Source organism: Patella vulgata, chromosome 7 (assembly GCF_932274485.2).
Source record: "Patella vulgata chromosome 7, xgPatVulg1.2, whole genome shotgun sequence".
In the NCBI taxonomy this organism is placed as follows: Eukaryota; Metazoa; Mollusca; class Gastropoda; family Patellidae; genus Patella; species Patella vulgata.
This window is the reverse complement of record NC_065885.2, coordinates 65,519,350-65,542,202: the sequence shown is the minus strand read 5'-3', so window position 1 is coordinate 65,542,202 and position 22,853 is coordinate 65,519,350. Positions and strand designations below refer to the sequence as shown.

Below are 22,853 nucleotides of genomic sequence, written 5' to 3'. Positions count from 1 at the left end.
TCAATTAAAACAGCTAAGAGTTCTGTACACGTTTATAACTTTGGTTTTCCGCCCTTTCCGAAAGTCTAGTCTAATTCTCCATCTTGCACCACTGACAAGGGGAAAACTACCCTGGAAAATTTGGGGCACGTTCTCGATCTTATTCATTGGGCCACTGCAACTTTCTAATTCTTTAGAGATACCGCAACTCTTTGTGTGTTAGAGGGGTTGGGTGGCCTTATGGTTAGCGCGTGCGCGCTGTATCATATAACGTCTGTCATTGAGTCGGTGTGGTGTCGATTCCCGGGTTGTACGTGACGAGGAGTAGGATCGCCTGTCCAACCTCGTGGGTTTTCTCCGGGTCCTCCTGTTTCTTCCCACTGCTAAAGACCCCTACGCGCAAGCGAATTATTGAAATAAAATTGAACCAAGTGTTAGTCCCGAAATTACCTAGTTTGTGTCGAGTGGACGTTGAACCTCATCTCTCTCTCTCTATCTCTCTCTCTCTCTCTCTTTCTCTCTCTCTCTCTCAGACACACACACACACAACTCTTTGTGTGTTATTCCGGTGACCTACATTTGTAACATCACAGTTTGAATAAAACCAGAACAAATTTCAAGCTGTTACGTAACGTAACTAGGTTAATTCTAGCTGTCAGACAAAATCTTTTAACACAAGGTACAGTAATTGTGGCGGCGTTATTACAAGGCGACGAGGATAATGTGTAACTGGTAAGTTGTAACCGATTATAAGCTTAAAAAGGAACTACCCCATCATATTTGGTGTTTTTATAACAAATATAAGTTCCCCGGCAGTTTCGGAATATTTTCCATTTCATGATTATTTATATGGCATGTTAACTTTCGTAGAAATATATCTTTAAAACTGCAAATAATAGGAAAATGACGATTCAATCAAATTTCAATATCGTTTGTGTATAAAATTGACAGTCCTTGTAAAAACTTAATGATGCGTGAAATTCGCAATTTGCAATCCTGTTATGTGATTGTATCAACGATACGCAGAAAGCAATCTTTTAAATTTCAAAATGTGTAAACAAAATTATAATGCAATAAAATTTTTATGTATTTCAATCCAAACTACAATCGAGATTTAAATTGATATTAACTTAGAAAAAGTTGCAAGCTGTTACGTAACCTGTTGAACTTTATTATACACAAACAAGTAGCGATTTTTATATCCATTAAAATTATATAATGGAATATATTGATACCTTTGCATTAAACTTCTAGTAGATGTTTAACGAGCCGAAAGTAAGAAAAAGATGAAGTCCGTACAAGATGGCGTATTGTTATAAATATCGTATAAATGGAGAGGGTGATGGTTGGAATGGCGGAGGTGGCGGATGTGGCGGGTGTGGATCCGGGGGTATGTATGGCATTCTTTTCTGCTCCGGGAAATAGTTTAACCCCTGCGATTTGGGTCATAAGACCTGTCATTGAAAACCTAGTCTAAGTTTGCAAGGACTAAGATCGCCTGTACAACCTCGTGTTTTTGTTCCAGTTCCCCCCCCCCCCACCACCACGCCCCAACCTTGGATTAACCTTGTGGGGGCCCGGGACATACCAACTGTGCGGGGTCCCCATTGTTGTTTGTTCAAATTGTTCGTATTGACCGCGGATCGTACTAGTATGTTGGTACCTACCAGTCCCAGGGCCCCCAATATCCCTTACTGCCCAGGGCCCCAATCCTCGCCCCTCAGTCCAGGTACTGGTTGGCTCCGTCCGGGATAAAATATTAGTATGACCCAGAAATGTGTGGGGGGGGGGCCCTAAATGTGGGGGGGGGGGCGCCACATTTGTCCCACTTTGCCCCCCGCTAGATCCGGTACTGGTCGTTCGGATGGTCTCAGCTGCTATTTGCAACATTCTAATTATCCCCATTTTCATTGGTAGAGAAATAAGAAGTTGTGGCGTGGGGTTCTCGGTGGTCTGATGAATATACAGGCGTGGGTGGAGTATCGAGTAGTTTAATTAATGCACAGGCGTGGGTGGGGTATCAAGCGATATAATGAATACACATGCGTGGGTGGAGTATCGAGGGTTCACTCCCATTTCGACTACGTCCCATTTCGACTACACCCCATTTCGACTACAAATTTTATTACCCTCAAAATCCTGACACCCAAATAATTAACAATGAACTGTTCCACTGATTAAGAGATCTAATTAAGGTAATGATTATTGTTAAAATAGCTTATTCATTATAATATAGCTTGTTTTTTTAACATCAAAGCAAAAATATCAACTCGGAGTACATTTTTTTTTGACAAATATTTTTTATTCTTCAAGTTCACTATCATTCAATCAAAAATTTTGTTATCTTATTAGAATTCTTTTGTTATGTTGTTATAAGCTGTAGTCAAAATGGGACGTAGTCGAAATGGGAGGATACCGTATCGAGTGGTCTAATGAACGCGCCCGCTTGACATATTCATTAATGGAAACATTCATGTCTATTACTAGACGGCAGATATTTTAATTAGAAATATTTAAAAATAGTCACATGGACCTGAAACATGACGACATTAAAAAACTAGCGATAATTACCTGATGTTAAGAAGGGCGTCACGTGTGTTATTATTACTATATACAACTCTAATGTCACTACTGTCATGTGTTTTATTAATGCTACATACAACTCTAATGTCACACTTGTCACGTGTATTATTAACACTACATAGAACTCTAATGTCACACTTGTCACGTGTGTTACTATTATTATATACAACTCTAATGTCACTCCTGTCATGTGTATTATTAATGCCACATACAACTCTAATGTCACCCATGTCACGTGTGCTATTATTACCACATACAACTCTAATATCACCCATGGTACGTGTGTTATTATTATTACACAGAAGTCTAATACGACCCCTGTTATCCTATGCGTATGTTTAGATATTCAACATTTGTTTCTGTGACACATCTTATCTTCTGCGCGTTAGCCATTCTCCAGTTTTGAAACCAAAACAAACCGAGTGTAAAATCAGTTTTATGATTCCCAATCGATAAAAATGTATAAAATCTAATGATTTTTCATTTCAAATATTTTTAATGAACTGATCCGAAAACTAAAGATTTTGTGTGTGTTTATATGGTAAGTAATTAAAAGGCGCTTTATTGTGTTTAGTGCTTGAACTAATTGGAAACATGTGGGTATCACGACTTGCTATTCGTTAATAACGCCCTTTCCACACTTCACTAAATCACGGAGAAACGTCGGACCATTTTTCTTGAGTGGGGAATTTGAAGTTATTTTAGGAGAAGATATTCAGAACTTGACGAGGCGTTTAGGTTTTTGGCTAATCTTGGCATTAATTTTCAGCACAATTCAAGTTTTTTTATATGTGTAGTGTCGAGTAAAATTGGACTTTTATTCACGTATTAAAAGTGCTTAACGTGCGTCCGGTGATATTTTTTTTTGATTAATCGACAGCGAGGTTCCCTTGGTCTCAAAGAATTAAGAAACAAAAATAAAGCAGCCAAGTAACTTTTGTTTCGTGCTGATAGCCCTAACTCTCCAAAACATGACACAATTTAAGGATTCGTTAAATTAACAGTGGATATCCAGAGCAGCATAAACGAATAGATGTCGGATAAGTCTGTTAAACCAGATGGTGATGGCTCAGAAGACGGAGTCCGGGTTGGTGCTGATGACGAGGATATTGTGGAAAACGAAGGAGTCATTGATAATACTGAAGAAGTTGATCAAGTCTTTAACTTTCTTTTAAACAGAGATGGTAGTTTAGACGATCCCGACAATGCAGCAAGAAGCCTTGAAGCAGCGGAAGGATTAGTTCAAGGAACTGATGTTATAAGATGTGAGAGCTGCTCTAATTTTCTCCCGGCTGGATCGGTTGGTGGTGCCGGCACTAATATAAGTGTGGTACGTGAGAGCCGGGATATGAACAGAAGTGGAAGTGTGGAGTATCGTTATAAGATTCTAGTTGAAGGCGAAGGAGAGGGTTCAGTAGAAGAAGGTGTTGGGAAGGAGATTATCAAGGAAGGGGGTGAATACTTTTACAAGATTAAAGTGGGTGGAGAAAGGGGTGCGGTAGGTGGCGAAGTCGGTCCAGGTAATACGGATTGTGCAGACCACGAGGTTGTGGAAGAAGATGGCGAGTTATTTTATAAGATACGATTAGATTTAAAGCCAGGCACAGAAGAAGCTGGCGAATGTTCAGGAGAAGAAGACGATGCTAAAGAAGGTGGAACGCATGTCTATAAGATTCGATACGAAGGAGATGAGGGCGAAGACTCCAACATGGAAGTAGGTGAAATGATGCAAATGATTGGAGAACTTGGGGGACATGTTGGGGAAAAACGAGTCATCAAAGACGGACAAGAGTACATTTACGAAATACGACGTGAAGGAGTAGAATTTTTAGACGATGGGGCAGATGGTGTTCCGATTGCCGGAGATGGAGAATATGGCGATATTACTGATGATGGTGTGACCATCATTAGGGGACATGCAACAGGTCTGCCGATAGAGGGAGAGGAGACTTTCGTCAGAGAAGGTGGTGATGTAGTTTACAAAGTTCGAACTGTCTTGAGTGAAGGTACAGACGAGGTAGATAACATTGGCGAAAGCATGTCGTTAGAAGGAGCTGACGCTATCACCAGCGAAGGTGATGAAAGTGATATCGAGGTCAGAGAAGGCTCTGATCAAATCTTCAAGGTTAAAATGGACGGCACGGACACTGGATTTGATGGCTTGATGGACAAAGATATGCTTAGTAGAATAGTTGGAGGAGAATGCCAAGACGGAGAAGAAATTATTTCGGATGAAGATGGGGTTAGGGATGTGAGGGGATTTAGAGAGGGTCGAGAATATATTTATACTATCCGACACGGCGGAGAACGAGACATTTCAGAGGAGGGTGATGCAGAGTTTATCTCGAGGCTTGGAGTTAGTGGCGAGTTATCGTACATCCAGCATGATATCGGCGGCGTGGGTGAAGGAGAACGAATAATCGAAGACATATCAATGGCGGGGGGCGTACGAGAAAAGGTGTTTAGAGATGATGGTACTTACTACTACATTATTCGAATGAGGAGAAAAGGGTCGGGTTCGATGGACGGAGGCAATGAAATTATTATTCATGATAGGGAAGTCGATTGTTCTGACGACGATCCAATGCCAGGGTTGGGAGACTCAATGGAGGGAGTGGTGCGCGAAAAAGTCTTTAGAGAAGATGGTTCACATTATTACATTATTAGAGTCAGGAGGGAAGGGTCGGGCTCTATGGACGGAGGTAGCGAGATTATTGTTCAAGATGAGGAAGGAGAACATGTTGTGATGGAGCCAATGGTCGGGTTAGGAGCCAACGATGTAATAGCCGGAGAATCAGTAGAGGGAGGGGAGTGCGAAAAGATCTTCAGAGAAGATGGTACATATTATTACATTATACGAGGAAGGCGAGTAGGATCAAGTTCGATGGACGGAGATGGTGAATGTTCTGTGGATGAGCCAATAATCGTAGAGGGAGATGAGGATGTTTTAGCTGCTCATTCCACGGAGGGGGGTGTGCAAGAAAAGGTCTTCAGAGAAGATGGTACATATTATTACATCATGCGAGGCAGGAGAAAAAGGTCGGGTTCGATGACTGGAGAAGGGCGGTGTTCTGAGGACGAGGATATTTTAGCTGGAGACTCAACAGAGGAAGGGGTGCGAGAAAAGGTCTTTAGGGAAGATGGAACATATTATTACATAATTCGAAGAAGGCGAGGACGGCAACGTTCCATAGACGGAGAAGGAGGGTGCCCTAAGGACGAGACAGTTATCGTGGAAGGAGACGAAGAAGCTTTAGCTGGAGAGGAAGGGGTACCAGAAAAAGTCTTTAGAGAAGATGGAACATATTATTACATAATTCGACGTAGGCGAGGACGGCAAGGTTCCATAGACGGAGACGGGGGGTGCCCCGAGGACGAGACAGTTATCGTGGAAGGAGACGAAGAAGCTTTAGCTGGAGAGGATGGGGTGCCAGAAAAAGTCTTTAGAGAAGATGGAACATATTATTACATAATTCGAAGAAGGCGAGGACGGCAAGGTTCCATAGATGGAGAAGGAGGGTGCCCTGAGGACGAGACAGTTATCGTTGAAGGAGACGAGGAAGCTTTAGCTGGAGAGGAAGGGGTACCAGAAAAAGTCTTTAGAGAAGATGGAACATATTATTACATAATTCGAAGAAGGCGAGGACGGCAAGGTTCCATAGATGGAGAAGGAGGTTGCCCTGAGGACGAGACAGTTATCGTTGAAGGAGACGAGGAAGCTTTAGCTGGAGAGGAAGGGGTACCAGAAAAAGTCTTTAGAGAAGATGGAACATATTATTACATAATTCGAAGTAGGCGAGGACGGCAAGGTTCCATAGACGGAGAAGGAGAGTGTCCTGAGGACGAGACAGTTATCGAGGAAGGAGACGAGGAAGCTTTAGCTGGAGAGGATGGGGTACCAGAAAAAGTCTTTAGAGAAGATGGAACATATTACTACATCATTCGAAGAAGGCGAGGACGACAAGGTTCCATAGACGGAGAAGGAGAGTGTGCTGAGGACGAACCACAGATCGGGGTAGAAGATTGTATGGACGAAGGGGTGCAAGAGAAGGTCTTCAGAGAAGATGGTACATATTATTACATCATTCGAGGCAGGCGAAATAGGTCGGGTTCGGTGACTGGAGAAGAGGAGTGTACTGAGGACGGGGATGGGGAGTGCGCGGAGGACTCAACTGAAGAAGAGGTGCGAGAAAAGATCTATAGGGAAGATGGCACATATTATTACGTTATTCGAAGAAGGCGGGGAAGGTTAGATGCGATGGACGGAGATGAAGAGTGCGCAGAGGACGAGCCAGTGATTGGGATACGAGACGACGATAATTTAAGTGAGGACCCAACGGAGGAAGGTGTGCGAGAAAAGGTCTTCAGGGAAGATGGCACATATTATTTCATTATTAGAGGCAAGCGAAAAAGGACGGGTTCGATAACTGGGAAAGAGGGGTGTTCTGAGGACGCCGATGTAGAGTGTGCTGAGAATGAGCCAATGGTTGGGATAGGAGACGATGATAATTTCGACTCAACAGAGGAAGGGCTGCGGGAAAAGGTCTTCAGGGAAGATGGCACATATTATTTCGTTATTAGAGGCAGGCGAAAGGGGACGGGTTCGATGACTGGAGAAGAGGGGTGTGCTGAGGACGCGGATGGAGAGTGTGCTGAAGACGAGCCAATTGTTGGGATAGGAAACGACGATAATTTAAGTGAAGGCTCAACAGAGGAAGGGGTGCGAGAAAAGGTCTTCAGGGAAGATGGCACATATTATTTCGTTATTAGAGGCAGACGAAAGGGTTCGATGACTGGAGAAGAGGTGTGTGTTGAGGACGCCGATGGAAAGTGTGTTGAGGACGTTGATATAGAGTGTGCTGAGGACGAGCCAAATGTTGGGATAGGAGACGACGATGATTTAGGTGAAGACTCAACAGAGGAAGGGGTGCGAGAAAAGGTCTTCAGGGAAGATGGCACATATTATTTCGTTATTAGAGGCAGGCGAACAGGGACCGGTTCGATGACGGACGAAGAAGGACGTGCAGAGGACGCGGATGGAGAGTGTGCTGAGGGCGAGAAAATTGTTGGGATAGGAGACGACGATGATTTAGATGAAGACTCAACAGAGGAAGCTGTGCGTGAAAAGGTCTTCAGGGAAGATGGCACATATTATTTCGTTATTAGAGGCAAGAGAAAGGGGACGCGTTCGACGACTGGAGAAGAAGAGTGTGTCGAGGACGCCGATGGAGAGTGTGCAGAGGAGGAGTCAATTGTTGGGATAGGAGACGACGATAATTTAGACTCAACAGAGAAAGGGGTGCGAGAAAAGGTCTTCAGGGCAGATGGCACATATTATTTTATTATTAGAGGCAGGCGAAAGGGGACGGGTTCGATGACTGGTGAAGAGGATTGTGCCGAGTCTGACCAATTGGAGGAAGGGGTACGAGAAAAAGTCTTTAGAGATGACGGTACATATTATTACATTATTCGAGGCAGGAGAGCAGGATCGGGGGCGATGGATGATTGCAGTGACATCACTGTTCACGAGGGAGAATCAGAACAAAGGATTCCAAGTGATGGTGAAGTAGAGGCAGACGAATCTTGTTTGGGTAGTGAAAATGGTGACCATAGCCTGCTTGCTGGAGATAGTTCGGAGTTGGGAGCAGGCGAATATGCGTACAAGATTTGCTATGACGAACATACCACGGGAGATGATGATTTAGTTGGAATAATCAGTAGTAGTGATACAGATGGAACTGCTGGGATGATGGCCATTGGCAAGGGACACGTGGGTGGTGGAGAACTTCAGTCTGGTGATAATCCAATTGAAGAGATGCTCATTAGCGAGGTGAGCAGTGACGTTGTTAGAAGTTGTCGAGAAGAAGAGCGAGACGCTTTAGGTTGTGCGGATGCAGTTCACGGACGTGAAAGAGTTGCGAGAAATATTTTGTGTGGAGGTGAGAATATATTAACTGTAGGCTTCATGTTTGTTTAATTACAATATTCTCTGTATGGTTTGCTTTAATGAAAGTATGTCTCGTCCTGAATAAACGAACGGTATTAGTCCTGCTTGTTTTTTCGATGCCTAACGAACCTCTACCCCCCCCCCCCCCCCTTATTTTTTTCTACCTAGGCACCTCGCGAGAAAACGTTGTAGTCTTGTCAAATGTCTTAGTGGTGTTGTCTATGATAGCTGTGAAGCAGGAATGTTAAAATCTAGTCTAACATTACTGAAATTCTAAACGAAATCAATTTACTTTCAGGAGCCTGGGATGAACCTGATGGTGCTGTTGACGACACCGACGAGAATGTCGAAGAGGAGCCGCCCGAAGATGACAGAGATTCGGGAACAACCGAGGAGATGGAACGCTTGGACCAAAACTTGATTGAGGATAATGAACTACACCATGCGAATACATTCGAAGAAAAACCAAAAAAATATTTCGGGGGTCTTGGATATCTACTTACCCGATTCAAGAGTACCGATAATCAAAATATACCTTTAATACCGAAAGAGAGGACAAAGAAATGTTTTTGCGGACGTTCATTAGCGTTCTTGGTGATAGTTTCTGGGTTTTTGTTTGGATATGACACTGGTGTAGTATCGGGTTCTATGCTCTTAATTAGACCTTATTTTAAATTGAATGTGATATGGACACAGGCGATAGTGAGTGCTACGGTAGCAACTGGTGCTGCAGTGGCAGGATTAGCTGAATTTGTGGCAGATATCGTAGGACGAAAGATTATAATTTTATTAGGGGCTATCATATTTACATCTGGGGCTGTTATTATGGGGATAGCCGATAGCACCATAATGGTCATTTCAGGGAGAATTGTAGTAGGCTTAGCAATGGGTGAGTATTGTATTATGATTAAGACTAGTAATTGCGTCCACTATGTTCATGTAGTGCCTTTTTATAGCAATTCTTTGTCCCCCCCCCCTTCTCCCCTATGCAGGCCACTTTGTGTTGACTTTCGGCTCTAAAATCGGAGAAGGTTGTTTGAATTTCCATTTCCTGCAAGGTTTTATTGAATATGCATGGACCAGCAAGTAAACAGACAAGTATTAGGGTGATCGTGTGATAAAATGACCTTTCTGCATATTGACCAGGACCAGCAACAAATCGCAATGGTCAATCCCTTTCAATATCAGATGATTGTGACATATAATTGGACTTTGAGCGGTAATAAAGTATAGGCTCATCGGAATATTTAAAACACAAAGACATGATATAGGCTAAGAAATGACATGGATTAAACAGAGTAAGATAACTACACACAACTGGAGTTATCTTTCCTTGGTTTTAAATAATTTCAAAAGCACAGCAGTCCACATTCCTAGTTTTTGCAGATCGGCCGGGTATTAAAAAAAAGAAAATCTTCAGGAAAAAGAATATTCACAACTTAGAATTGTACCATCTGAATATCACGTGGAATTGAATTACTGTTGAACCTGGAACTGGTTGCATACACTTGGTGATCAGCTTCTTGCCATATGCTTGTTCTTTGGACATTTGTGCATCAATTAAAAACGCTTCTCACTTTATGTATGGTCTAAACTATATCTGTAATCTCTATACTTGAATAGAATTGAATTCGAAAGAAGTTCACCATTATTTTCGCGCATTAAAAAAAAAACAAAAACAAAAAAAAACAGTTACCCTGACGTTGACAATTGTTCTTCTGCCATGTTACATGTAAATCAATCATTCCATTGTTGCTGCCTTGATAATCTGAATACACGTTGTTATGACGTTAGGATATGTCAGACGGTATTGTCTGTACTGTTTTATCTGTGCTCTATCTGGCTATCCCATTTGGCTGATTGAATATGGCTTACTAACAGGGTTCGATCTTACTGCGGTTCGTAAACGTTCGTCGGGATGTTACAGGACGGGGGAGCTGGCATGGTAATGTGTTTACACGTTAGCATTCCAGGCCCTCTGCCGGGCACCGATGTCCAGTCGTGTAAGGTGTCGTTGTATACGTAAAAGAACATTTGGCAGATGCAATTCGATAATAGAAAAGCTAAAACTCTACTGCCCGGGCAAAGTACCACATTGCATTGCATTATCCCGGTTGGCACATAAAAGTGGGACCTTAAAAAAACCATTTTATTTCATTTCCTATGTTTTATTGAAACATATTCGTTTTTTTTTCTCATTACAAGGTTTGAGTACGGTTGTGGTACGATTGTATGTAAAAGAGTCGGCCCATATATCCAATAAGAAATGGCTAATTTCGATGTTAAATATGTTTTTTACTGTGGGAAATCTGGTCGCAAATTTTCTGTGCATGGTATTGAGTTATATTGGTATTTATGTTGGTGACGATACAATGTGGAAGTAAGTATATATTTTAATATATGTTCATTCTGTACGCCCTTTACTGTAGTTATATATGTGCATACTTTACTGTACGCCGTTAACTATATTTAGATCGATACGCCGTGGAAGCGGACGTAAAATACGATTAACTCACACACGTTAACTGTATTTAAATCTGTAGTTTGATATGTAATAGTTTACTGTATTTTATATCGCTACGAGTTTCACTGTACGCCGTCCTGTACGACGTTAACTGTATTTTATATATGTGAATGCTTTACTGTATTTTAGATCTGTAAGTAGTTTACTGTATTTTAGATCTGTTCGTCGTTTACTGTATTTAGATCTGTACGTAGTTTACTGTATCTAGATCTGTACATAGTTTACTATATTTAGATCTGTTCGTCGTTTACTGTTATAGAGCTGTACATAGTTTACTGTATTTTAGATCTGTACGTGGTTTACTGTACGTTGTTTACTGTATTTTAGATATGTACGTCGTTTACTATACGCTGTTTACAGTATTTCAGATATGCACGTTGTTTAAAGTACTTGGTGTACTGTATATTTGATATGTACGTCGTTTACTGCATTTATGAACGTCGTTTACTGTATGTACGTCGTTTACTGTGTTTATTAACGTCGTTTACTGTATTTCTTTATTGTATTTTATAAATGCATTGTAAGGAAAATATGGATTTACTAGATGTGAGCTATATTTCTGGCTTGCTGTATTTACAGTTATTTAGAACTTTTCTGTTTATTTGACTGATTTTACTTATTAACAAGGCCTTTTCCCACTATTATTTAGATATGTTTTGGGATTTGGTCTTGTACCTGCGGTTTTACAATTCATCGCTATGTTTATTTTACCCGAATCTCCGAGATGGCTGATGGAGGAAGACGATCCAGAGCAAGCGAGGGAGAATTTAATAACTTTACGGGGAACTGATGAAATAGAAGCAGAGTTGAATCAGATGCGCTTGGATGTAGAGCAGGAGAAAAGAGAAGCTGAAAAGGGTGAATAGGTTTCCTCGGTTAACTAAGCGCCAAGTCACATTAGTGAAATTATCTTGAGGCTTTTCTATATACATGACAAATCCATTCCTGTGTCCTATAGATTCAAATTCTTTTCACCTTAGCATAAATCTTAAAGCAGAGAGCAGGTCCTATTCATTTACATCTGGGAGTCGCAGTGGCTTAGTGAGTAAGATATGGGCTCGCAAAGCTGGAGGTCATGTGTTCGCTCCCAGTAATTAACTATGTTGAATATATGGAGAATCTCATAGCAGTCTTTTTTTTATATAGAAAAAAATCAACATAAAGTGGACTATGTAAAACAGAAGGAGGCTTTGCCGGGTTGTTTTTACTTTATCGACAAGTGTTAAAATAAAAAAAGACTGCTAGGAGATTCTCCATATATTCAACATAGTAAAGTACCAGGAGCAAACAAGTAGGAGATTCTGTATGTATCACCTAATCCTTTATTACATGTCCAAATAAATAAATATAATTCTTTGTTATAGATTTCACTTTTCCTGATACAGCGATTATTGGACAGCAATTCAACCATTGCAAAGTCCTTTATTGCACTAGATTATGAAAGTTATCACACAGGCTATATCTACTGTAGAAAGTGTTATTGGGTGATAAATATTATATATTCTACTATTATATATTATAATCTACTATATATGCATATATTATTTTAGATAGTAGTGATGATGATGATTCTCCCTGGGGTGTTTTTGAAGATGTTATTGATGAACTAGACGATGGTATGTTCAGGCTCTATTATCAGTGGATTAAAGGACAATATTGGTGTCAGCCATTATCACATATATATAAAACTGGTTTAACATGTTTCAAATATAATTTTAACAAATAGTTTAGGACAATATTGGTGCCAGTCATTATCACATATGTGATACAAATGGTTAAAATATTCCAAAAATTACTTTAACACAGAGATCATTGCTACGATAGATGCGTAATGAAGATTTAAAAAACCGGAAGTGACAAAGGCAGAAGGAAAACACGAGTTATCCTTCTATATAACTGACCGAAGGAACGAGGGATAACAGATACACGGGCGAATTTCTGCGCCCTGATATTTCCTTCGAAGACCAAAAGTTGTTATATATGAGACTATGAGAAGATATCTTCGTTACGTATCTATTGTAGTAAAGATCTCTGTGTTAAATTTATATTTGGAACGTGTTTAACCAATTCTATCACATACGTGATAATGACTGACACCAATATTGTCCTTTGAATTCTCTAAATATGATCTAAACAGTGATCAAAGTTTCTGACCAATGTCGGCTTGAACACAAATAGTTGATCTGGCCGAGCCATATCCTTTATGTATCGGAGATTTCGATTTACTCAACACTAAGGAGCAATAAATATCCTAAAACCATTAGTATAAAATCGAGTTCGTATTGCGCAAATAAAGAAAATTCTTTCTTGTATAGCATCCATCATTTTCGTCTGCGATATATAAAGCCGATGACCAAAGCAAGAGTCACGTCCTTTTTCTTCGGGTGCAATAAAATAAATCAAAATATTATGTGGGGGGGGGGGACTTCTAGGCATTGGGGGGGGGGGACTTCTAGGCATTGCTAACAGTAGCGATGAACGGGTGTGTGTGTGTCGGTTTTTAACGTTCACGAAGATAATGACAGTTCTTGTTTTCTAAATATTCAGATGTAGAAGACACTTTTGACACACAAAATGAAAACAGACCAAACCAAACAAATAACGATAATTCAACGTCGCCCGTGGGAAATAGAGGTGGCGCTTCTGACGGCAAAAGTGGAACAGGAAATGATGAAAACCCAAATAGAAACGAAGGAGAATTGAAGAGTGGAAACGGGGATGAATCGGCTCAAAATGGCACAAGTAATAATAGTATCACAGGAAAACACAACAGTTCATCCGGAAACTCATACCAGAGCGGCAATAATCCTGATGTAGCAAAAGATAAAAACACCTCTGGTGCGTCCCCTGAAGGATCACCAGGAGCAACATCCGATCAGCCAGGCAACATCTCAGATAATAGTTCATCAACTGGATCTAACAATCCTAGCGGCACTGGAACAGACAATGGCACGGGGGATGGTAGTCAGAATAACGGAACTAACAGTTCGGCCGGACAGGACAATGGCAGGAACAGCACAGATCCTCTGGGTACGGGTGGTGGGTCTAATAACCATAGCAATACCCGAAAAGACAATGGCGATAGTACAGGTGCTGGTGCTAACAGTTCGGCCAAACAGGGCAGTGACGGAAACAGCACAGGTTCGCAGGGCACAAGCGATGGGTCTGACACGCATAACAGTACTGAAAGAGACAATGGGAACGGCACAAATGCTAAAGGGGAGAATGGCCTAAGCAATAGCTCAGCCAAACAGAGTAATAGCAGTAACGGGACAAATCCTCATGATACAAGTGATTCTCCAGGATCTAAAAATCATAGCGGCAATGGAAAAAACAATGGCAATAGTACAGGCTCCAACGGCAAGAATAATGCAACTAACAGTTCTGCCGAACAGGGCACTGACAATAAAAGCACAGGTCCTCAGGACACGGGTGATTCTCCAAATTCAATAGGGTCTGGCAATCATAGCGGTACCGGAAACGAAAATGGCAATAGTACAGGGGCTAAAGGAAACAATGGTTCAGGAACCAATAATCAGAGCGGCAGTGGACCAGATGGACAAAGCAACACTCGAGACGGTACAGGATCAACAAATTCACCTTCAAACGGAGCTAAAAATGGCAAACATAATCCGGGTAAACCAAACAGCAACAATGGAAAGAAAAAGTCGAATCCGAACTCAAAGGGAGGCAAATCTTCTGTGGGTGCTAATAAAAGCGAGTACACTCCTCTCGAAGGTAGTGCGAAACCAGCGCCGGGTCGTCCGGTCATAGTGAGAATATGGAACAAACCGAAAGTACGACGACCGTTCCTGAACGTTTTGTTTTTGTTTCTCTTTCAACAACTATCCGGTATCAGTGTCCTCATGTAAGTATAATCGTATTTAAAGATGCATCATGTAAGATTTCACTAAACAGCTGACAGCTCTTGCTATAATAGTTAAACAGATATTGAAACTTTCAGTCAAATTACTTCATTCTGAGCGAAGATATGGCCCTTTGAAGAATAGTGTAGCCTCGATTGTCATTGCTAAGGGGGTATCGTGACCGAATGCATCATAAGATATACGAGCAGGCCACAGCGCCACTGTCCGAGCATCATTTCCTTCATTGCAAAGGGGGGTTGGATGGCTGAATGGTTAGCGTGCGCGCGCTGTATCATAAAGTCTGTCATTGAGTCAACTGGCGTGGTTTCGAATCCCCGGTTGTACGTGACAAGGAGTACGGTCGCCTGTCCAACCTCGTGGGTTTTCTCCGGGCCCTCCGGTTTCCTCCCACTGCTAAAGACCCCTACGCGCAAGCGAATTATTGAAATAAAATTGAACCATATGTTAGTCCCGAAATGACCTACTTTGTGTCGAGTGGACGTTAAACCCCATTTCTCTCTCTCTTTTCATTGCAAAGTGTATGGCATACACGCCCATTTTCATTAGCCCAGTCGGATCAGAACAGTTGGACGTTAAACCCCATTCATTTTATTATTTTTAGATTATATGGCGGTTCTATCATATTTCTGGCTGGCATGTCAACCACCATGTCTCTCGGTCTACTCAACCTCCCTAATGGTCTTTACGTCATAGCTACATATATTTCTACTAAAAAGGATACATTGGAAGATAACCGGAAGTTACTATTGATGGTCAGTTTCTTTGGTAAGTCATGTCTTACGGTTCCGTTATTTACTACAAACGATGGTGATTCGTTTAGGACCTTAGATTATATGAAAGGAATTTAAAACGAAAAAGCTACGAAATAGGATTTAATTGTAATCAGACTTCCAGGTCTCCTTCAGATTATCATGGGGTAGGTTGGAGTGGGTGCTGTCGCAAGGGTACGGATACCCTGCTCAACTCATGACACCAGTCTCAAATGCCAATGACGAAACGTCGAATGCTTAGCGATGAGTCATTTCTGGTGGCTCGGTGATAATGGCGCCGGCCCACTAAACCGGAGAAGCCGGAATCGACCCAGGTGGCATTCTGTTCACAGAGAGCTATCTACTCTACTCCGAGAACAGATCTCTGTCCTACTGCCCTTAATACAACAATCAGTATGCTTAGGTCTATTTGTTAAGGCCAACTTCAGGTTTGGTCAAAGGTCACGAGATGTAAACAGGGTTAACCCCGTACCAAGCCCCAACCTTTACCCTAACCCTACAATCTCACCAACAATCACGTGCCCGAACCTTATTTACATCTCAGCGACCTTGAAGAAAATTGAGCTGGCCTTAACAAATAGATTTAGCCCGATAAGTATACTGTTTTGTAATGCAGTCCTACTCCGGTTCACGTCCGTTATACACAAAAACACTAATTAAACCTTTTCAATTTTAATAAATAAAAGCAGAATATATACTTCTCAAAATATACTAATTGGTTTCGACTAAAATCGTCGATACAGGACTTATAATGGTGGTCAACTAGCTTAGTGTTTGTTCACAAACAGACAACGTAAATTCAGCGTTTCCAGGTGGTTGCGCGAGTTCCCAGCATGCTTTCCTATGTCAGTGGCGCAGTGGCGTACGTAGTTAGGACATGTGTATAGTCGCCCGGTTGTTACAAATCGAGGTTCTTCGTATACCACTTGGGACATTAATGGCCCCCTGACACTTGAAGCGTTAATGACCTTTTGACACTTGGAGCGTTAATGATTCCCTGACACTTGGAGCGTTAATGATCCCTTGACACATGGAGCGTCATTGATCCCCTGACCCTTGGAGCGTTGATGATCCCTTGACACTTGGGGCGTTAATGATCCCATGATACTTGGAGCGTTATTGATCCCCTGATACTTGGAAATGTAAATAAGAGTAGAGTAGGTCGTAACACAGCTGTTGGGATAAACTGTTCCTCATAGCACAATGTATGGTGTATGCCAATCTTCATAAGCATGGTTGGTGTACGTTTCATTTATATCATTCATAGGTGGAATTATATTTTGAGAAGTCAATATTAGCGCTCTTTGTTGTTGTTTTTGACGTAGAGACTCAGACAATTCAATGTTTTGTTGTGTTTTCAGGTGTTTTTATGGGAATGTGTTTTATAGCAACCGGGTTTCAGCTCCAGGAATCATATATAACACCTGTTAATTACATAGAGGATTTATCAAACGTTCAACTGAACGTCTCCGTCTATCCATACTGCAATCATTCTTATTACTCGTACGTATTTCATTCATTTATGGAGAGAGAGATAGAGGGGGAGAGATAGAAGAGAGATAGAAGAGAGAGAGAGATTAGTTTAATATGCCCTCCCCCCCCCCGACAACTTGGTAATGCCATTGGTCATGCCCTGGGGTCCATGTATCTGACCCATGACAATGAATGGTTATCGTTCATATTACATTTAAACTTCCCCAAGGTAATGTATATGTTTAAAATTAAATTAATGGAGCGAAAATAAAACGTTGCACTTTGTCCTCCAAACGGAATCCGTCGGGCCATTGTTAACGCTATACCATTAGCAACACAATGTATAAGTTACCCTGATGATCACTATGTTGTGAAACCGGTTGGTAATGAATTTATATGAAGACCAATCTTCAGTTTGTTATTCTTAAAGAATATTGAAGACATAAACCATGAACATTTAACTTTTACATCTATATATAATTGAAATTAAAGATGGCAAAATAAAACTACATTTTTATGCTAACGTTTTCACCGCGACAGCGGCTCTTCAGGCATTTATTAAACAATAATTCAATTAACAATAGTCTATGACGTCACAATGTCATAGTTACATTATTATCGGAGTGTCTAGTTAAAAATAAATCAAACTTTACACCAAGATTAGGAAAAGATGCACATCTAGATAACTTCATTACTTCTATTGCATCTCAGAAAATTCAACCAAGACTCTACAAACAAAATTTAAGTAAGGGTGAACTAATGGTAATAAATGAGATGAAGAACAATCCAAATATAATTGTCAAACAAGCTGACAAGGGAGGAGCTATAGTAATGATGGACAGCTTATTCTATGAACGGAACATTGTAAAAATGCTGAATGACACTGAATACTACCAGCTATCGAGCATCGAAGATAACAATGTCGTAAAGAAAAGGATAGTGAAATTTATCACTAAAAACGCCAAGCCTCTACATAAAGGAGAAGAGGAATATTTAGAGGATTTTGAACCTACCACGGCTTACTTCTATGGTCTACCAAAAGTGCACAAGAGTAAGCTGATAGAAGAAGCTGTCAAACAATCTAATAATGAAGTTGTTGAAGTACTTAGTCCAGAAGACCTAAAATTTCGACCAATCGTAGGGGGGCCCAACAGCAGTACCCAACGACTCAGCAAATTTATAGACATCATCTTAAAACCATTATGTTCTCGCGTTAAAAGCTTTCTTCGCGATGATATAGATTTTCTACATCAACTACCTACACAGGTAGAACCTGGTAGTACACTTATTAGCTTTGATGTAGTTAATTTATATAACAATATACGCAAAGATCTGGGACTTAAAGCTGTCGAATATTGGCTAAATAACCACGCAGACCTCATACCAGACCGGTTTTCAAATTCATTTATCCTCGGTGCATTAGATCTTGTGATATCAAATAACATATTTTTCTTCAATGGCCTATACTATACACAAATCAAGGGAGTCGCTATGGGTACGAAAGTTGGCCCTACCTATGCTACTTTAACTTTAGGTTATCTTGAGGAAATATGGTATGAAAGGGTGAAAACAACGTTTGGCAATGAATTCGGTAATTTAATTAAGACTTCATGGAAACGGTTCTTAGATGATTGTTCTGTGATACTCAGAGTATCTCAAGAAATCATCTCAGAGCTTCATAAAATGTTAAATAGTTTAGATGACAGTATTCAGTTTACAATTGAGCAGAGTCAATCCACATTAAATTTTCTGGATGTCACAGTTAAGCTACACGCAAACGGCTCTATTGAAACTGATGTGTATTACAATAAAACCGATACACATCAATATCTAAATTTTAATTCTTGTCACCCACCTCATACGAAACGAAACATCCCATATAACTTAGCTAGACGAATTTGTACAATTGTGTCCAATCAAGATGTCAAAGTTCAGAGACTACACGAACTAAAAGGTTTCTTATTAAAACAACACCATCCAGGTAAATTAATAGACGATGCTAACCAAAGAGCATTGAGTCTGGACCAAAGCGTTTTAAGACAACCTAAAGTTCCTGTAGACTCTGATAAAAGGAACGTTGCTTTAGTTACTACATTCAATCCGTCCCAGGAAAATGGGAAGTCTATCATTGAAAATTACATCCATATCCTTTAAAATAGCCAAACGATGGATACAATATTGAGAAAAACAAATATAATCAACAGTCTAAAGCAACCTTCCAATCTAGCTAGGATTATAACATCTTCTAAATATGATTCAGTCGGTTCAATTCCAGTAGTTTCGAAATGTGGTAATTCAAAGTGTAAAACCTGTGACATTATTATTGAGGGATCATCCATAAAAATTAATGATGATAATACATTTTATATCAAACAGGCAATGAATTGCCAATCGAACTATGTAATTTACCTTATAGCGTGTCCGGGATGCAAGGGAAGGTATATAGGAAAGACCCAAATGATGCTTAGGTTGAGAATGAACCTCCATCGACAGCACATACTTCAACCAAAATACAGGATGATCCTGCTCAGTGAGCATCTTGAAGTATGTTGTGTTTTTTCCTTTATATAGACTTAATAGCAAAAACAACGAACTCTTGGAGGCAAAAGAAAGCTATTTTATTGAGAAGTACCACCCGAAACTTAATTCTAAATAATAGAATAATTAAATTAAATTAAATTAAATAAAGACCGTGGTGGGATTGAATATTTGTAGTCTGTAGGCTAAGAAATTACTACCCTTGCCTGTATAATAATGTAACTATGACATTGTGACGTCATAGACTATTGTTAATTGAATTATTGTTTAATAAATGCCTGAAGAGCCGCTGTCGCGGTGAAAACGTTAGCATAAAAATGTAGTTTTATTTTGCCATCTTTAATTTCAATTATATATTACCAAAGAGCAGCTTTAATTAACTATTCTACTATATATATATATATATATATATATACATATACATATACATATATATATACATACATTGGCATGAACGGAATAGGAACATTTCACTCGAATTACATTATCAGTAGTAATGTACATGGTGCCCCTAACGCCCCCCCCCCCTAAAAAAAAAAACCAAAAAAAAAAAAAACCCCAGACCCCATAACTTTTTTTTATAAATCCTGCAAAGGCCAACCAAATTTGATGACATTTGTTGGACTTAAACATCAGTCTGTGCACGATCATCTTCCTTTCCTTCCAAAGTGCTAAAAAGAAAGTGTACCATGTGCTGGTCCCGAAATGACCTAGTTTTTGTTGAGTCAACGTTATCCCCGCCCCCTCTCTCTCCCCCCTCTCCCTCTCTCGTGAACTATATGTTAGGCATGGACGTTAAACCCCATTTCTCTTTATCTCCTCCAGGTCTTGTGAACTGTGTGTTAGGAACGGATATTGTGGTTTCTGTCATCCAGTTGGTGATTGGTTGAATGGATCGTGTTTACCAATGCAAGTCAATAATACTCAACGATCCGTGGTAGGAAGATGTAACATATCACATTATCCCGGAGCTGAATATGAGTTTGTCGATGCATCAGGTGGCTGTCATAATTTCTCATGGTTTGTTGTGGTCGGCATGGTGGTTTTTGTTCTCTTCTATGCACCAGGTAAGTTTTACTTATTTATTACAGCCGCTTCTTCATCGCCTCCTTCTTCTTCTTCTTTAGTTCTGGCGGAGTTGGATGCCACGTGTGCGCTGTATCATATGGTCTGTCATTGAGTCAACTGGCGTGGTTTCGATTTCCCAGTTGTACGTGACACGGAGAAGGGTCGCCTCCCCAACCTCGTGGGTTTTCTCTGGGTCCTTCGGTTTCCTCCCACTGCTAAAGCCCCCTACGCACAAGCGAATTATTGAATGAAATTGAACCATGTGTTAGTACCGAAATGGCCTAGTTTGTGTCGAGTGGACGTTAAACGATATTTCTCTTTAGCTCTTTCTTAATGTATCTTTAATATAACCTTAGAAGCTGACATCAACACTTATTTTCCCAAATCATATACACCAATTATCTATTCATCCCGTTAGCGGACCAGGAAATTATCTAGTTTGTGCCGGGTGGACGTTATTCTTTTTATACATCAATAATGGTTTCCTAAAATTACAGGTTTAGGTCAAGTGACTCACAGTGAAGATTCCGAAAGATGCCCTGTCTGGGCCAGAAAAACTTCCAATTCTATTTCCAGATCCGTCAACTGGGTGGCCAACCTCCTGATATCTATGAGTTTTCTTCTGCTGGTTGAGGGCATTACTACATACGGTAAAGTATTCTTTCACTCTGATTAAAACGCAGATCCTATCTCGTTTCGTTTTTTATAGTTCTAAATTTTGTTTTACTTGTCTTCGCAACATGTAGTGTAGACCATCGAAAGTATAAAAAAACGGAACGAAATATAGATCTTTATTTTAATCAGATTGGTATTGTATTGGTTGTCTACACTTTACGCTTTCGAGAAAAATGAACAGAGTTGTCCTCCTTAGTAAAGATTGGTTATAGTTATGTCCCCTTGGTGGCATGGAAATATGATGGCGATGTCTACACTTTAACTTCCGAGAAAACTGAACAGAAATGTCCTTCTTAGAAATGATTTGCCCCCCTGAGGGCATGGAAACATGATGGCGATGACGTCTGTTTAGATCTATTTCATATGGCCAACTTCACGTTTGGTCAAAGGTGACGAGATGTAATCAGGGCTAGCGATAATCCCAACCCTAACCCTGGACCTAGCCCTAACGTTTATAAAACTAACCTACAATCTCGCCAACAATCACGTGCCCTAACCTTATTTACATCTCATAGACCTTGATGAAATCTTGAGTTGGCCTTAATAAATAGATCTAGCCAATGACGTCTATAATAGCTAAACGGCACGCAGATGCTAAATTGGTGGAAAACGGCGCCTGTCTTCCGGTGGTGGGTGAAACGTCAAATCACAGATATAGAATGGTGAATTTAGGGCTTTATCATCAAGCTAAGCGTATCAATTTATTTGAATCGGTCCATGGCTTGATTTTTCTATAGTTTTACTGCAAAAATAAAGAGTTGGACATATTTTTCAAGGAAAATATAAACCCTATTCAGTGATCCAGCTCCGCACTAGTGTAAATGTAATGTGTGTGTGTGTGTGGGTGGGGGGGGTGACTGAATGGTTAGCACGTGCGCACGCTGTATCATAAAGTCTGTCATTGAGTCAACTGGTGTGCTTTCGAGTCCCCGGTTGTACGTGACAAGGAGTAGGGTCGCCTGTCCAACCTCGTGGGTTTTCTCCGGGCCCTCCGGTTCCTCTCATTGCTAAAGACCACTACGCGCAAGCGAATTATGAAAATAAAATTAAACCATATGTTAGTCCCGAAATGACCTAGTTTGTGTCGAGTGGACGTTAAACCCCATCTCTCTCTCTCTCTCTGACATCAGTCAGCGAAAGTGATTATACAATGTACACTGATACGTTAGCTATAGTATTGTGAGTACAATGTACACTGGTACGTTAGCTACAGTGTCACCTGGATTACTTACAAATTAACTTTTAGTGTTGTGAGTATGATATTGTTTTAATTAATGGACATACTCCTATGTATTTTTCTTGTTTTAGGAACCTTCTGGATGTTTAGTGGATTTTGTCTGTTCGCCTTTGTTTACGTTACGAAATATCTGGCCGATGATGATTAATGAACAATAAATAAATAAATATAA

General features: G+C 40.5%; 1 protein-coding gene across 2 annotated transcripts; it reads left to right on the top strand.

Annotated features, from left to right (window-relative positions):
- The first annotated feature begins 575 nt into the window (after positions 1 to 575).
- Positions 576 to 22,853, top strand: LOC126827820 (uncharacterized). Of its 2 annotated transcripts, none has more exons than XM_050557386.2 (12): positions 576 to 711; positions 1,237 to 1,369; positions 8,808 to 9,398; positions 10,715 to 10,889; positions 11,683 to 11,891; positions 12,584 to 12,649; positions 13,581 to 14,901; positions 15,522 to 15,685; positions 17,052 to 17,193; positions 20,527 to 20,768; positions 21,267 to 21,419; positions 22,753 to 22,853. In XM_050557386.2, exons 2-12 carry the CDS (start codon positions 1,282 to 1,284, stop codon positions 22,827 to 22,829), a joined length of 3,228 nt encoding a protein of 1,075 aa, XP_050413343.1. In that variant the 5' UTR covers positions 576 to 711; positions 1,237 to 1,281; the 3' UTR covers positions 22,830 to 22,853. The 2 variants fall into 2 exon arrangements, with proteins under 2 accessions (XP_050413343.1, XP_050413342.1); XM_050557385.2 differs by having other exon boundaries at positions 667 to 711; positions 1,234 to 1,369.

Excerpts from the sequence above, each read along its gene's own strand:
- LOC126827820 (XM_050557386.2), top strand. The coding sequence starts at position 1,282 with ATGGCGTATTGTTATAAATATCGTATAAATGGAGAGGGTGATGGTTGG. Across the intron at positions 11,892-12,583 it reads GAAAAGAGAAGCTGAAAAGG|ATAGTAGTGATGATGATGAT; the intron begins GTGAATAGGTTT and ends ATATTATTTTAG. Across the intron at positions 15,686-17,051 it reads ATTGATGGTCAGTTTCTTTG|GTGTTTTTATGGGAATGTGT; the intron begins GTAAGTCATGTC and ends TTGTGTTTTCAG.